Source organism: Nannobrachium achirus (assembly GCF_963921795.1).
Source record: "Nannobrachium achirus genome assembly, chromosome: 4".
Classification (NCBI taxonomy): Eukaryota; Metazoa; Chordata; class Actinopteri; order Myctophiformes; family Myctophidae; genus Nannobrachium; species Nannobrachium achirus.
In genome coordinates this window covers 17,772,491-17,785,978 of record NC_137813.1, presented here as the reverse complement: position 1 = coordinate 17,785,978, position 13,488 = coordinate 17,772,491, and the positions used below count along the sequence as shown (strand labels likewise).

General features: G+C 43.3%; 1 protein-coding gene across 4 annotated transcripts; it reads left to right on the top strand.

The window, feature by feature from the left end:
• The first annotated feature begins 7,033 nt into the window (after window positions 1-7,033).
• LOC308284276 (matrix metalloproteinase-15-like) lies at window positions 7,034-13,488 on the top strand. Of its 4 annotated transcripts, none has more exons than XM_080724852.1 (8): window positions 7,034-7,220; window positions 7,995-8,110; window positions 8,718-8,804; window positions 9,802-10,103; window positions 10,650-10,817; window positions 12,222-12,364; window positions 12,608-12,714; window positions 12,816-13,488. In XM_080724852.1, exons 1-8 carry the CDS (start codon window positions 7,101-7,103, stop codon window positions 12,940-12,942), a joined length of 1,170 nt encoding a protein of 389 aa, XP_080580978.1. In that variant the 5' UTR covers window positions 7,034-7,100; the 3' UTR covers window positions 12,943-13,488. The 4 variants fall into 4 exon arrangements, 3 of the variants coding, with proteins under 3 accessions (XP_080580978.1, XP_080580980.1, XP_080580979.1); XM_080724853.1 differs by having other exon boundaries at window positions 7,080-7,220; window positions 7,420-8,110; XR_013962001.1 differs by lacking the exon at window positions 12,816-13,488 and having other exon boundaries at window positions 10,650-10,894.

Below are 13,488 nucleotides of genomic sequence, written 5' to 3'. Positions count from 1 at the left end.
GGCTGCCGAATCATTTTGTGATAGGGAGTTATTATTACATTTTTACATTAGCCACTTGAACCCTTAATGGACAACTCTGCACTAAATAACATCTACTGTAGGCTTATTCTCCTACTTCTACACCCCCCATGGACAGTCATTTAGGATCAATTTAAGTAGGAAAATTAGCCTAGATGTTATTTAGTGCGGAGTTGTCTTTAAGTTGCATCACTATAATGTTAGGAACATTAGCCAAAAATAGCCGATCTACAAGCTCACAATGCATTGCAGACACGTTGATTGGGATTTGGCTATGTTCGGGGAAGTGGTTTGGTGTAGAGGAAAAAAAGAGCAAACCAAGAACCGAGCCAAAGGTCAAGTTTACAAAGTATTGTGGATTTCCCAAGAGGTTAAATTAAACCGCAGAGAAAACACACTTTTAGCATGAATCCAATATGTAGTGGGGGTCCTTGCTTCATCTCTTTCTCAGTAAAGGGGTCCTTGGCCTGAACAATCATTGAAGACTCCTGCTGTAGATAGTATACTGTATGTGTTCATATACAATGAAGGAGTGGAAAATCCATTGAGCCGTTAAAAAGGGAAGATTTGCTTTCCAAGCATCATGCCATATATTATAAACCATTCTAATCGAGCAAAAGTTAGAGCCCTCTTCGTTACAGACTAGACAAGCCTGTCGTCCTGTGCTCAGGCTGAGCATATTAATGAACGCCTCTCGGGATTAGTATCACACAGGCCTAAGGAGTCTTATCAACAGCGTTATAGTGCCATATCCTGCCACCAACACTTTAAGGCCACATCACTCCAACTGGCAGCAGATGCCAGTGGGACGTACGGGTGACTGTGGTGGCATCACCGTAACCACGGCTACCATCCGTGCTCTTCTGGGGAGCGTTGCATGCATGCATGGGTCATATGAACATGTATGCCTTCAGATGGTCTAGAGATAAGACATTGTCAACCTTTTTAATTATTTCAAGGATCCCCAGTTTTATATGCATTAGGGCCCTCATTTGATTTTTTGATTGGCGCGCACGATCCGCGTGCACAACGTGGTCCGTTCGCGATTACAAAAGCCCCCTCATAATCCATGCTACCATAGTTTAGCTAGGAGCAGTGATGTTTACAAAGGAAGTACTGTAAATGGAGCAAGAAGCCTCAAAGAAGGAGAAGACACCATAAGTCACGCCCACACCACGGTCCATGCGCCATGACACTTTGGGTGGTGGAACTTGCAACGGAAGCTTCATGAATAACATTGGCGTCTATGAGCTTCGGCTGGGACAGCTCATGAACAAAAAATAATTCTAAACGATTGAGACCTTTGTTGTATAATCGCTCCAGGAATATAAAAGAAGACATATCACAGGTATTTTTACAATCACTTGCTTTTTGATGTGCACGGTACATAATATTATTGAGGCAGCTAAACAGCGGCGGCGGCTGTTTCTGTCTCGGAGCTATCGCGAGATTTGGATTCCAGACAGGGAATAGTGGAGAGTCTTGCGATACTATCTAGTTCAGAAACGTAAATTGTGCTCTTTAGATGCCTCTATAATGTTATACAGTGTACTCACCGAAAAGCAACACAGCATAAAACAATGTGTGACATGTTTTCTTTTATATTCCTGAGCTGAGTGTTTTATAAAGGTCTCTATCGTTCAGAATTATTTTTTGTTCATGAGCTGCCCCAGTCGGCGCTCATATACTCCAATGTTATTCACCGAACCTCCGGTGCCAGTTTTGCCACCGAGAGTGTCATGGCGGATGGCCATGGAGCCTAAAATGACGTTGGTGTCCATTCCTTCTTTGATCTTCCTTTAAATGGAGCAGGAAGTCGTCACAGAGAAATGGTTTCCGCTTTAATACCGGCCCAGAACGGAGGCACTATCTCTAGGGTACTTAGGAGCCACTGAGCGGCGATCCCATTTTGGATTGTATTTATAAATTAAATCAAATTTAATTCTCTGGTTTCTCGGGCGGGGGCAGCCTGGACCAATTGATTTTTCTCAGGATTCTCGGGTTGGGGCAGTAAATGAGTTAATGTAACACTGAGAATGTACAAATGTAACCAAATGGACCCTTCGGGGTCCATTTGGTTACATTTGAACACGCTCAGAGTTACAACTGTATAAATTCAAGTGTCTTTATACAGAACACAAAGCTTTGAGCTGTGCCACAGTATACTATGTTGTGCTGACAAGCCAAGTTTGTTGCTTTTAACCCATACAGGGCCAGATTTCCAAAATATGAATATGAATGTGCGCTTATAACGCCAGGAAATAGCTATTTTGTATCCCCCCAGACCACCTTAACCAGACCACCTTAACGAATGCACGTTCAGCATACCATACCACCAGATGACCACTAGAGACCACCATACACCATACACTGACATGGTCCCATGTTAAGCCTGTTTAAATCCACATAACAGGATGAGACGCTGACTTGGTCCTCATTGACTTAACATGGACGGGCCGCCGGTCACCATTTCAGCTCAATACTGTTCAATTCGTGCTTGATCGTCTCAAACCACCATTGGTATGGGCATCGGGACGTATATAGATGCCACACAGAAAGTTTCAGAATCAAAATCCGACCTAGTGAAGCTACGTGACGTGAGGGTCGGATGGTTGCATTGAGGCTAACGGCTAGCAGAGGCCTGTTGTCAACAGGAAGCCCTGGTTTAAAGGTGACGTCATAATCGTATCCTTTTTTTTCACGGTTTACGTGTGGACATTAGCTGAGGTAAGCTAACCATTTCGCTCCGTCTATAAACACATATTAAAAGCTTAAACAATGCTTTTATATAAAAGTCGCTCCGAGTCGCTCGGCACCAAACGCCATAGTGAACTAGTCGCTCGTAAAGTCGCCCGGCGCTAACTGAGTTAAAGGAGTAGTTCGCCCCCAAAATGACATTTTTTCTATCAATTACTCATGCCATGGAGACTTGAGTTCAATAATATTATTTTGTATTTATTGCATTCCTGAGACAATAATACTGATTACTGTAAATTAACCCCCCCTGATCCGGATTCAAAGGGGGTAAATTTACTAAAATCTAGTTATTGTCTGCAACAAAAACCAAAAAGTATTATTGAACTCGAGTCTCCATGGCATGAGTAATCGATAGAAAATAAGTCATTTGGTGGGTGAACTACTCCTTTAACACTGAGGATGTTACTGGGTAGTTTCATGTGTGGGAGTTGTCTGAACCAAGCATCTCTCCTGCTGTCATTTCCAGCAGATGACAGGCTTCATTCCCAGGGAAAACTGGCCCGGATCTGGCCTCCACCCTCCACCAAGGACCAGGTGAGTTCTGGACACACACAGCTAATACTCTAGTTCACTTTAGTTACTGTCACTTTACTGCTGGATTACTTTCTCTCCATCACGTCCGTATGTTTTTGGATGAGATCCTTCGACACCACTTTTACATTGTTGCTCATTTCTGACCCCAAACACCCATACAAATATCAATAAAAATGCAGAAACATCCAAAATCCAAAACATCATTGTGATAAACTGCGTCAAACTCTGCGCAGCTACTCGGCATAGCTCAGGGGTAGAGAAACCGTTATTAGAGCACGAAGGGTTCCCAGTTAGAATCCGGGCTCCCCCTGAGTTAATGTCGAAGAGTCCTTGGGCAAGACTCTGAACCCCTAGTTGCTCCCGGTGAGCAGGTTGGTGCCTTGCATGGTTTCCTCCGCCACCGGTGTATGAATGTGTGCGTGAATGGGTGAATGTAATGCACAATCTATGTAAAGCGCTTTGGATAAAAGCGTTATATAAATGCACCATTTACCATTTACTCCATTCCTCTGCCTGTCTTATGTCTGCAGGAGGTGAAGGTCCACAAACCAGGGCTTCACAAGGCTGCTCTGTGGCGACGCTGGGAGGCCGGCATCGCCAACGGGGAGCGAGGGACCAAATGACATTATTATACCAACATCTGTGTTGCAATGTTTTACAGGGGCGTCACAAGGGGTAGGAAAGTGGGACTGAGTTACCAGGGCCCAAGGTGGAGGGGCCCTATAGTAACTTTAGCTATTGAAAAATAGCAGATATACAAGCTCACAGTGCGGCACCGAGTGCCGCGCTGCGAGCTTGTAGATCTGCTATTTTTGAAAAGTCGTAAAAATGTGCGCAAATCTTTGAATATGTATTTTTTAAGCGAACATTTGTAACTCAAATTTTGCTTCCGGGGAGGGGTCCCTGGAACTAAATATTTTGAGATGGGGGGTCTAGCTGTGGCCAAATACATATCATCTTGGGGGTCACATGAAAACGGTTGAGCACCACTGACATAGAAACAGTTTCTTGCACACATTTTCACGATTTTTCAAAAATAGCAGATCTACAAGCTCGCAGCGCGGCACTCGGTGCCGCGCTGTGAGCTTGTATATCTGCTATTTTTCAATAGTTAACATTCATGGGGGGCCTGCAGTGAATACTTGTACCCAGGGCCCAGAATTTGGTGTGACGCCCCTGATGTTTTACAACAGTGGTTCTCAAATGGCTTCATGTCCAGGACCAAATTGACACAGCCTACTTTCTGTTAATGTTTATGCTATATGTGTATGCCTATGTTTTCCTAAATGTGAACTGAGTGAGATGAAAAAAACCTGGGTGAAATCTGCCCATCTCAATAGGCGCCAACGGTATATGCTCTAGAGCCAGGACATTGACCGATAATAAGCACCAACCGTTTTATTTGATGAATTGATCAAACAAACAGAGCTTGAGGAGGAATTTCTCCAGATTAAAGTCCAAAGCTTTCTGCACATCACCTGCAATCTGTTATTTTTTAACCAGACCACTTCACATTTTGTTTGCGTGCATGTGTGCGTGTGGAGACTATAGGAGATTAAAGCTTCTTTCATATAGAATCCGTGAAATTCGTGTGAATGCACGCATCCCATTCATTTCCGTGACAGTCCGTCTAGTGCGATACAGCAAAGTTCTCACTGATGTCCCGTATCTGACTGACTGACAAGGACAGATCTAATTTGAATAAAGTCCATCTCAACCAACTTCATGCAAATCTTGTCCATCTGTGAGATCCGTGCAGCCAATGAAGCAGCGCTGCGCTGCTGTACCTATAGGTGCGGCTGTGGGAAATGACAGATCCAAACAGCATGACCGTCAAAAACAACAACAGCACTGCCCAAGACACACCTACGTGCTGGAGCCGTGGGGAACTGGTGACAGATACAATTGTGTTCTAAACATTAAACTGCGGTGTGTAACCAGCTTAAGATCTGTGTGTCAAAATGTGTGTGTGTGTGTGTGTGTGTGTGTGTGTGTGTGTGTGTGTGTGTGTGTGTGTGTGTGTGTGTGTGTGTGTGTGTGTGTGTGTGTGTGTGTGTGCGCGCGCGCGTGAGTGCGCGCGGGGGTGTGTGTGTGTGTGTGTGTGTGTGTGTACTATAGGATGTTAAGCCTCAAGGTTAAGAACATCCTAACCCTTACTAATTGTGCTTCAGCCTGGATAGTTTAGCGCTGTGGACATTATGCATATTAATTATATAAAGACAGACAGACATGATTCCCGCGGGGAATTTCAGGTGTCATCGCACGTGCATTCCAGGATGCAGGAGGAGGTGCAATAAAATTAATCGTGCATTAGCATGTAAGTTGAAAAGAAAATACATTTTAACAGCTTTGGGCAAAACCCTGCATCCTGTCACTTGATTCATCCGAGTAGCCGACTCAATTCATTGTTGTATATCCTAATATCGAGAGAGAGAGAGAGAGAGAGAGAGAGAGAGAGAGAGAGAGAGAGAGAGACACTGTCTGGAAGATATCAACGGCTCTATGAGTACTGAATGACTTTCTGGATGTGCTTAAATTAACTCTTGACCAGTGTTTCTAGTTCAGGGGTTTTCAAAGTGGGTGACGGGGCACCCTGGGGTGCCACGACGGCAGTCCAGGGGTGCCGCGAGATTATTTGCTAATATTTGTAATTTATTTGAACACTTAAACAAATATTTGCTATCATTTTAAACTTGAAGTACAGTTATTTTCAGTACGTTTTGACCAAAATGGTAATTATCTCAATGTTTTCCTCGCGACATAATCCCTCAAATATTCCACGAATATAATTAAGGTACTGGGAGTGAAAATTATGAATCACGTAGGTAATATTATAATATAATGTAGGGGTGCCTCGGATGAAAAAGATATTTATAGGGGTGCCCTGAGCCCAAAAAGTTTGGGAACCCCTGTTCTAGTTGACAAAGTCAAACTCTAAATACAGCTGAGGTTATTTCAGTAATCACTCAATTACCCCTAGCCTAGATAGTCTCTGTCTGGCCCTGGGTGACCTCACATTCGTTCTGGCCAAGAAACAAAGGTGCAAAGGGGTCACGTACAGTATGCGCCACCATCCCACACCCCCTCCCCTCCCCACCTCCGTGTCCAGGGACATGCTGGGCCCCTGATTCAGCCTGGGAAAAAGAGTTGCAGAGGCCCTCATTGTGCCCTATGGAGAGAGATCTCTCTCTATAGCGCTGCTGCTACTCAAAGATTTGCCATTTCAGATCATGACAAGTGACAAGCCAGTGGGCCAATTACATGAGTTATATTTCGTCGTTGTCGGGTGGAAACCTTGTATGTCCAAAACCGTTTGTTTTGTATTTATCATTTTAAAAATGATTTAAACTAGTGAAAACAGCCGATCTACAAGCACACAACGCCTCGCACCGCGAGGCATTGTGTGCTTGTAGATCTGCTGTTTTCACTACTTTTGTGCGACGGCCTTGTATGATGAAGCAGGGCTTTGCTTTGCGAAATAATTTACAAATTTGAAACTTGGAGATACGAGGTTTCTGCTCGACAGTGACGATTTACTTTGTTGGCCGCCCAGCCCCCAAAATGGAACGAAGGCCAACATTTTATTTTTTATTTTTTCCTAATGGCCGTCCTGGACCGGCCGTTCAGGAGTTGTCCCGCTTTTCCCAATGGCCAGCACGTCCCTGTCCGTGTCCCTCCGTTTTAAAGAAGAAGAGCCAACCTCCCAGCACCAATGTGTCCTTGTTGTGCTGAAGAGTGGAAGCTCTGGTTGTTTTTCTTGCATTTATCTTCTTCTCCCACATAGCAGGAACATGACCTCTTCATCCTCCTGGTGGGACAGCAGAGGGACCTTCCTCGTGGTGGCGCTGTTGTGCTTCTGCACGCTCGGCGCACTCAGTGACTCAGTGACTGATGGCACCATCGACACAGAGGTATAATATAATCTATAATATAAACTGTATTTATATAGTACTTTTCGATAACAAGTTTACAAAGTGCTTCACATACAGTACAAAAACAGGCTGTTCGATTCAATAACAAAAAGAAAAATCTAAACAAACGAGTGTGTGTGTGTGTGTGTGTGTGTGTGTGTGTGTGTGTGTGTGTGTTTGTGTAATGTCACATGTCCAGCGGTGCCTGAGATGAGCTGCTCACACAGATTCACGGTCGGGGTGAAAACATCATTACTACATTTAACCAGTGAGACTCCCTAATCGGGAGATAAGCGACTGTCAGGTCATACACAAACTTTAGAAGGCAATGATAGCCAATCAGGAGGGAATATGGGAAATGGGACAGATCCATGTTGATGACATGACTTTAGACATACTGTGTACGGCTTTTTGTGATTTTAGGCCAAAATCTGTAGGAGCAGTGTCCAAAAATGTGTTTTGCAAAAATCGACCTGATGGTGGCGCTAGAAGAGGGCCATGTGAGAAATGAGGGGTGGAGGTTGTGATTTGCCATCCAAGGAGTGTGTGCAAAGTTTGGCATTGATAGGGCCAATGGTGGCAGAGATATGACTAGAGTAAAAGTGTGACGTGACGTGACGTGACGTGACGTGACGTGACGTGACGTGACTGACAGACAGACAGACAGACACCCAAAAAAAAGTTAATCTTTGTTCATTCAAATTCAAAGTGTTATTTCTTGTTCTGGAACAAAGCTTTTAATCATGTTTTTGTTTGTCTGTGTGTCTCCACTAGTCATGGCTGAGACAATACGGATACCTGGCTCCACAGGATCTGTCTGAAGCCATCAGTGACATGCAGAGGTTCTACAAGCTGGAGGTCACTGGACAGATGGACAAGCCAACCTTCACGTATTGTAGCTCCTTGCTTTTGTCAAGCATCCTTGAAACCTTCGTCAAAGCAATAAGCCACAGTCATTTACTTGTGTTGTGGGACCCATTCAAATATCTATCTATAATTGCGAGAAATCTCTGCGTGTCTGTCTGTCTGTAATCCGCGTATCTCGAGAACCATTCGTCCCAGCGGCTTCAGATTCGGCACGCGCGTTCCCCGCCGCGACACGGAGTGCAGTGCCTGGCCTCGACCCGACCCGACGCGCGGTTTTCCGAAACCGGCGCAAAACGTTCGGAATCTCCTTATGCGTAGCTGATTGTTGACATCAGGCTGTTCCGGAGGAAATCGGCGCAAGCACTGACTCATTGTGACATCACTGCAGTGCCGGGCCTTGCCTCGACCCGACAGATATCTCTGTATATGGGCATTAAAAATAAATATATATATATATAAATCCTTGCTTTCAAATCACCAAGGGGTGATTAGTCGATAGAAAGAAAGTTGTTTATTGGGATGCACTATCCCTTTAAAGAAAGGCTGACATGGAGAGCTAAATTGTGCTGAACAATATACTCTGGTATTTTCAGCGCTAATACCTCCTCCCCCTCCCCTTCTCTCCCTCAGAGCCATGAAGCAACCCCGCTGTGGGGTTCCTGACAAGACTCCCAACCAGATATTAAGCAAGTGGGACAAGCTTAATATCACTTACAGGTACAAAAGGAACAGTTTCTTTAAGATCTTCATTTTGATGGGTCTTTGGGAATTTATATTGACAATGATGTGTTAAGAATGTAGATACATATGTATTAGGGGTGTAACGATACATTTAATAGCGATACGTCGTATCACTATTAAATGTATCATTACACGAATCATATTGGATACGATACGCATCACGATACATGGTTGACGATACGATACATGGACATGACGATACGATTCCATGATTTAAAATCGATATAGTAACTATTTAGCAAAGAAATTATATGTGTGTGAAATGTGTCAATAGTGCAGGTACTATTATTATGGTTATACATAAGTAAACACTGATTCTCTAGCAAATACATGTGCTGTACACTATATTTTAACACATAATGGACAAACTCGCACCTTGACATGAACACAGAGATTATACACAATTATCGATAAACCAAGAGTAGCTATATGGATTGGAAAAGTAATTAGACCCCTCTTTTTCATTTTCCTTCTTAAAATTGTTAAATACAAGGCACAAATACTTAGTTTCCATACAATCGATTATTTGCATTCCAAAACAATTTGATACAAATTATTTGCATTGTAAGACGATACGATACGATACGATACAAAGCCGTACGATATTTTGTTACACCCCTAATATTTATGGCACGTTATTGACAAACTGTAAACTTTTCTAATATTTACTCGATAAATGTCAGGCCAAACCCAACCCAAGCCTTGAGAAGAAGAGGACAACATGCGCCACAGAGGCACAAAAATCCTGGTCCAGGCACTCAGGTCAGGTGGATTAAAAAATAAAAGGCCTTTATTTGGGCAACGGGCTAGAACATTAAAGAACACCAACGCGTTTCGGCAAACGCTATCTTCATGGTATTACTGAAAGAGAAAATGCCAACCAAGCCTTGTTTTGTCTTACTGTGGGATTATTTTAAGGTTAGGGATTTTAATACTCAGTTAGTTACTCTCTTTTGTTGTCCTCTCCCTCTAGCATTGAGAACTCTGCTCCCAACATTGCATGGTATGAAACATTCGAGGCCACCAGTAGGGCCTTCAAAGTCTGGGAGAAGGTCAGTCCGTTGACATTTGAGGAAATCCCCTACGAGGAGATCCATTACAACCGTCGCAATAAGGCTGACATCATGATCTCCTTCACCTCTGGTTCCAACAAAGACTGTGGACCATTTGGCAGAACCGTTCTGGCACATGCCCATTACCCCGGGTCTGGGACAGGGGGTGACGTGCACTTCAACTCAGACTGGCAATGGAGCACGACCAACCAGAATGTGCAAGGTAAGTGGACAGGAAGTGAGTTTTCCCACCATAGAGACAACCTGAATTAGTTGAAGAGGCTCGTTCATTTGTTCAAAACTAGACTGCACTCTGTCGAGTTGCCAACTTGCGCCTTGTGCACTTGTGGCCATGTATGGTCTAATTGTGCATCAGCAGATAGCACAAGTTCTGCCATCAGTCATATTTGCTGTCGTTTGTAAAGTTCTGCCATCGGTCATTTTCGGTGTTGTTTGTAAGTATGTGTGTGGGCAAATACTCAATCAATGTGCCAACTTTACATAGATTGTGCAATACATTCACCCATTCACACACGCATTCACACACTGATGGCAGAGGAAACCATGCAAGGCACCAACCTGTTCACTGGGAGCAATTTGGTGTTCAGAATCGTGCTCAAGGACACTAACTCTGGGGAACCTCTGAGTTCTAATGACGGTTTCTCTACCCCTGAGCCACTGAAGGGGTTCCAGACAGCTCCTCAAATCTCTCTTTTTACTGAATGGGTTCCAGATTGCTCCTCACATAGTTCTTCTTCCATCCATCCAGGTTCCATCAATGTGTTTCTGGTAGCGCTCCATCAGCTGGGCCACGCCCTGGGTCTGGGTCACTCCAGCAACAAATCGTCTGTCATGTATCCTTCCTACCACTGGATGGAGACAGAGGACTTCCAGCTGCCAGCAGATGACGGCCAGGAGATTCAACAGGTCTACAGAGGTGGGTCTGGAGGTGGAAACAAGCCCCCAGACAACAGGGGGAGGCCTGAAGCCAAATTGACATGGTGGCCGTTTGAGGTACTGCAGCTTTTTAACGGTTGGGGCCAGAAACATGAACGCGCATCCAGGCTTCTTTGTATTGACAGCGCGTCCATGAACACAAACGATGACGCAAAACGCGTCACATAGGCCCCACTACGTCACGTTTCAAACCCGGAAGAAGGGGTTGAAATTTGGCTTCATGCGCTGGGTGAGCAACTCAATACAAGTGGACGGGCGGGGATATCCGGTGTCCTCTCTATACTTCTTATAACTCTATGGGTGGAAATGGTCAAAATGTTTACTTATTTAAATATATTAAGTGAGAATCAGTTTTCTAATAGGCATACTCGCTATTCCCAGAATTGCATTTTTCTAGTTGTTATTTTCCTGGTTAAACAATCCAGACTATAAATAGTAAGTCCATTGAGTTCAATGGGGGAGTGGTGCAAGTTCGAGGATTGGTCGAGCTTCACATGACAATTTGGCTACAATATATTGGCAATAGGGCATTGATTTTTGCAAGTCAAATCGACTCAGTAAAAAGTTGAGTTGAAGTCGACTTCATCGTTTGATGACGTCATCACATCACACGACCCCCCCCAGATGATTAACTTAATGTGCAACATTGTTTTCTCACTCAACTGTAAACACACCAACATAACGTTTAAGTAGGGTATCTTCACATTTCTAAAGTGCCAATTTAAGGCATTGTGAGCATTTAGATCTGCTATTTTCACAATAGAACCATGTTATACCAAATGTAATGTAGCACTGTAATATCGGATCATTCCGTTCTTGACAATAAGCAATCCTACTGTTTGAATGCTGTACAGACACACACATGGAGCAAAAACAATGATAGAAAAAATATGTTGTTTTTTTTCAACTTTCTTTGGTGGGAGTCGACTTGTGTAATGAAGTCGACTCAGGCGACTTGTCGACTTTTTCGCTAATGCCCTAATTGGCAACCACCCACATCTTTAGTTGTGGGCTCGCTGAAAGGCGAGACCATTATAAATACCAAATCCTTATAGGTCAAGTGTATTCTCCGTAAAGAAATGACCGACAGTACAATGTCAGGGTCAAGTTGATTCTCCGCAATAAAATGACCGACAGTACAAAGGCAGGGCCCTTGGCCAATGAGGAGCAGTGTTCTAGGTGACATCATCACCAACAAATGCGACTTGATCTATAATATATTGGCTCGAGACCAGTATGTTACATGTTATGCTATACTTTACGCACCCTCTGTTATACCAAATCTTTATAAGTCAAGTTTATTCTCATTATTACAACTATGTGTTAGAATTGATTATCCGTACTTTGAAAATCCATCAGTAAATCTCCTGTTTGATGTTTTCAGAGTGGTGTCCCAGTGGATGGAAGTGGTTTGAAGACAAATGTTACTACAGAACTACTGGAAGCATGAAAACATGGGAGAAAAGCAGAGATTACTGTCTGAATCAAGGAGCTGATCTAGTCGTCATTAACAGTAAAGAAGAACAGGTTTGTGTGTGTGTGTGTGTGTGTGTGTGTGTGTGTGTGTGCGTGTGTGTGTGTGTGTGTGTGTGTGTGTGTGTGTGTGTGTGTGTGTGTGTGTGTGTGTGTGTGTGTGTGTGTGTTGTGTGTGTATGCACGGCACGCGTCACCATGTGTGTCCAGGTGTGATCTAATGATCGAATTGTTATTTACAGTGAAGAAGTGAATGTTTTAAAATTAATGATGATTCAATCATGCACGAATGATCAGGATTTCATCAATGGATTGTGGACTTTTAGTCGATCATGGATGGGTCTGAACAGGACTGGATATGGATATGGGTGGACGTGGGTAGATGGAACACCACTGACAACACAGTGAGACATTTGACATGTTTTTCTATTGTAATTCTATCAATGTCACTGTATTTAAGTGACTGAGAGGATGTGGTTCAAATACATTGTTGTTTATTGTGCAGGTCCTGGGCCATTGGAGAACTTGTTGCCTACTATGCAGACAGGAACTGTGTATACAACGCACACATGACTGGAACATGGCGTAATGATCTATGTTCATCTTATGAACACGGAATCTGTGAGAAATGAATAGTTTTCACTTCATTGATGAAGCTGCAGCTCAGTGTTCTGCTGACAGTTTTGGAAGAAGTACTCACTCATTATGTCAAAGTATACCACATTGTACAAATACTCTACAAATAAATCTGAGTTAAAGTACAAATGCATTCCTAATAGAATATATTGAAGTACTGAGTAAAGTAAAAGTACTTATTTTGCAGAATGTCAATTATATACTGTAATGCTTTGAAATTAGCCGATCTACAAGCTCAAAGCAATGCATTGTGAGCTTGTAGATCGGCCATTTTCAAAACTCCTGAAAATGCATATACCAGTAGTGCTGCAATGGTTAATGCATATTTTTTTTATTAATAATCGAAATCTTCAAAGTAACTAAAGTTTTCAAATAGTTGTAGTGGAATACGTTTACACATCGGCACTCCGAAACATTGCTATTTAACCTCAGTAAAACTAACAGTGAATGCTAACCTGGTGAAATGCTAACCTGCCGACGCTGGTGAATGCTAACCTGGTGAAATGCTAACCTGCCGACACAGGTGAATGCTAACCTGGTAT

Bases quoted from the DNA above. Each gene is read 5' to 3' on its own strand.
- LOC308284276 (XM_080724852.1), top strand. From the start codon at position 7,101: ATGACCTCTTCATCCTCCTGGTGGGACAGCAGAGGGACCTTCCTCGTG. The intron at 8,805-9,801 runs GTACAAAAGGAA...CTCTCCCTCTAG, and splicing joins AAGCTTAATATCACTTACAG to CATTGAGAACTCTGCTCCCA. The intron at 12,715-12,815 runs GTGAGACATTTG...TTTATTGTGCAG, and splicing joins GGAACACCACTGACAACACA to GTCCTGGGCCATTGGAGAAC.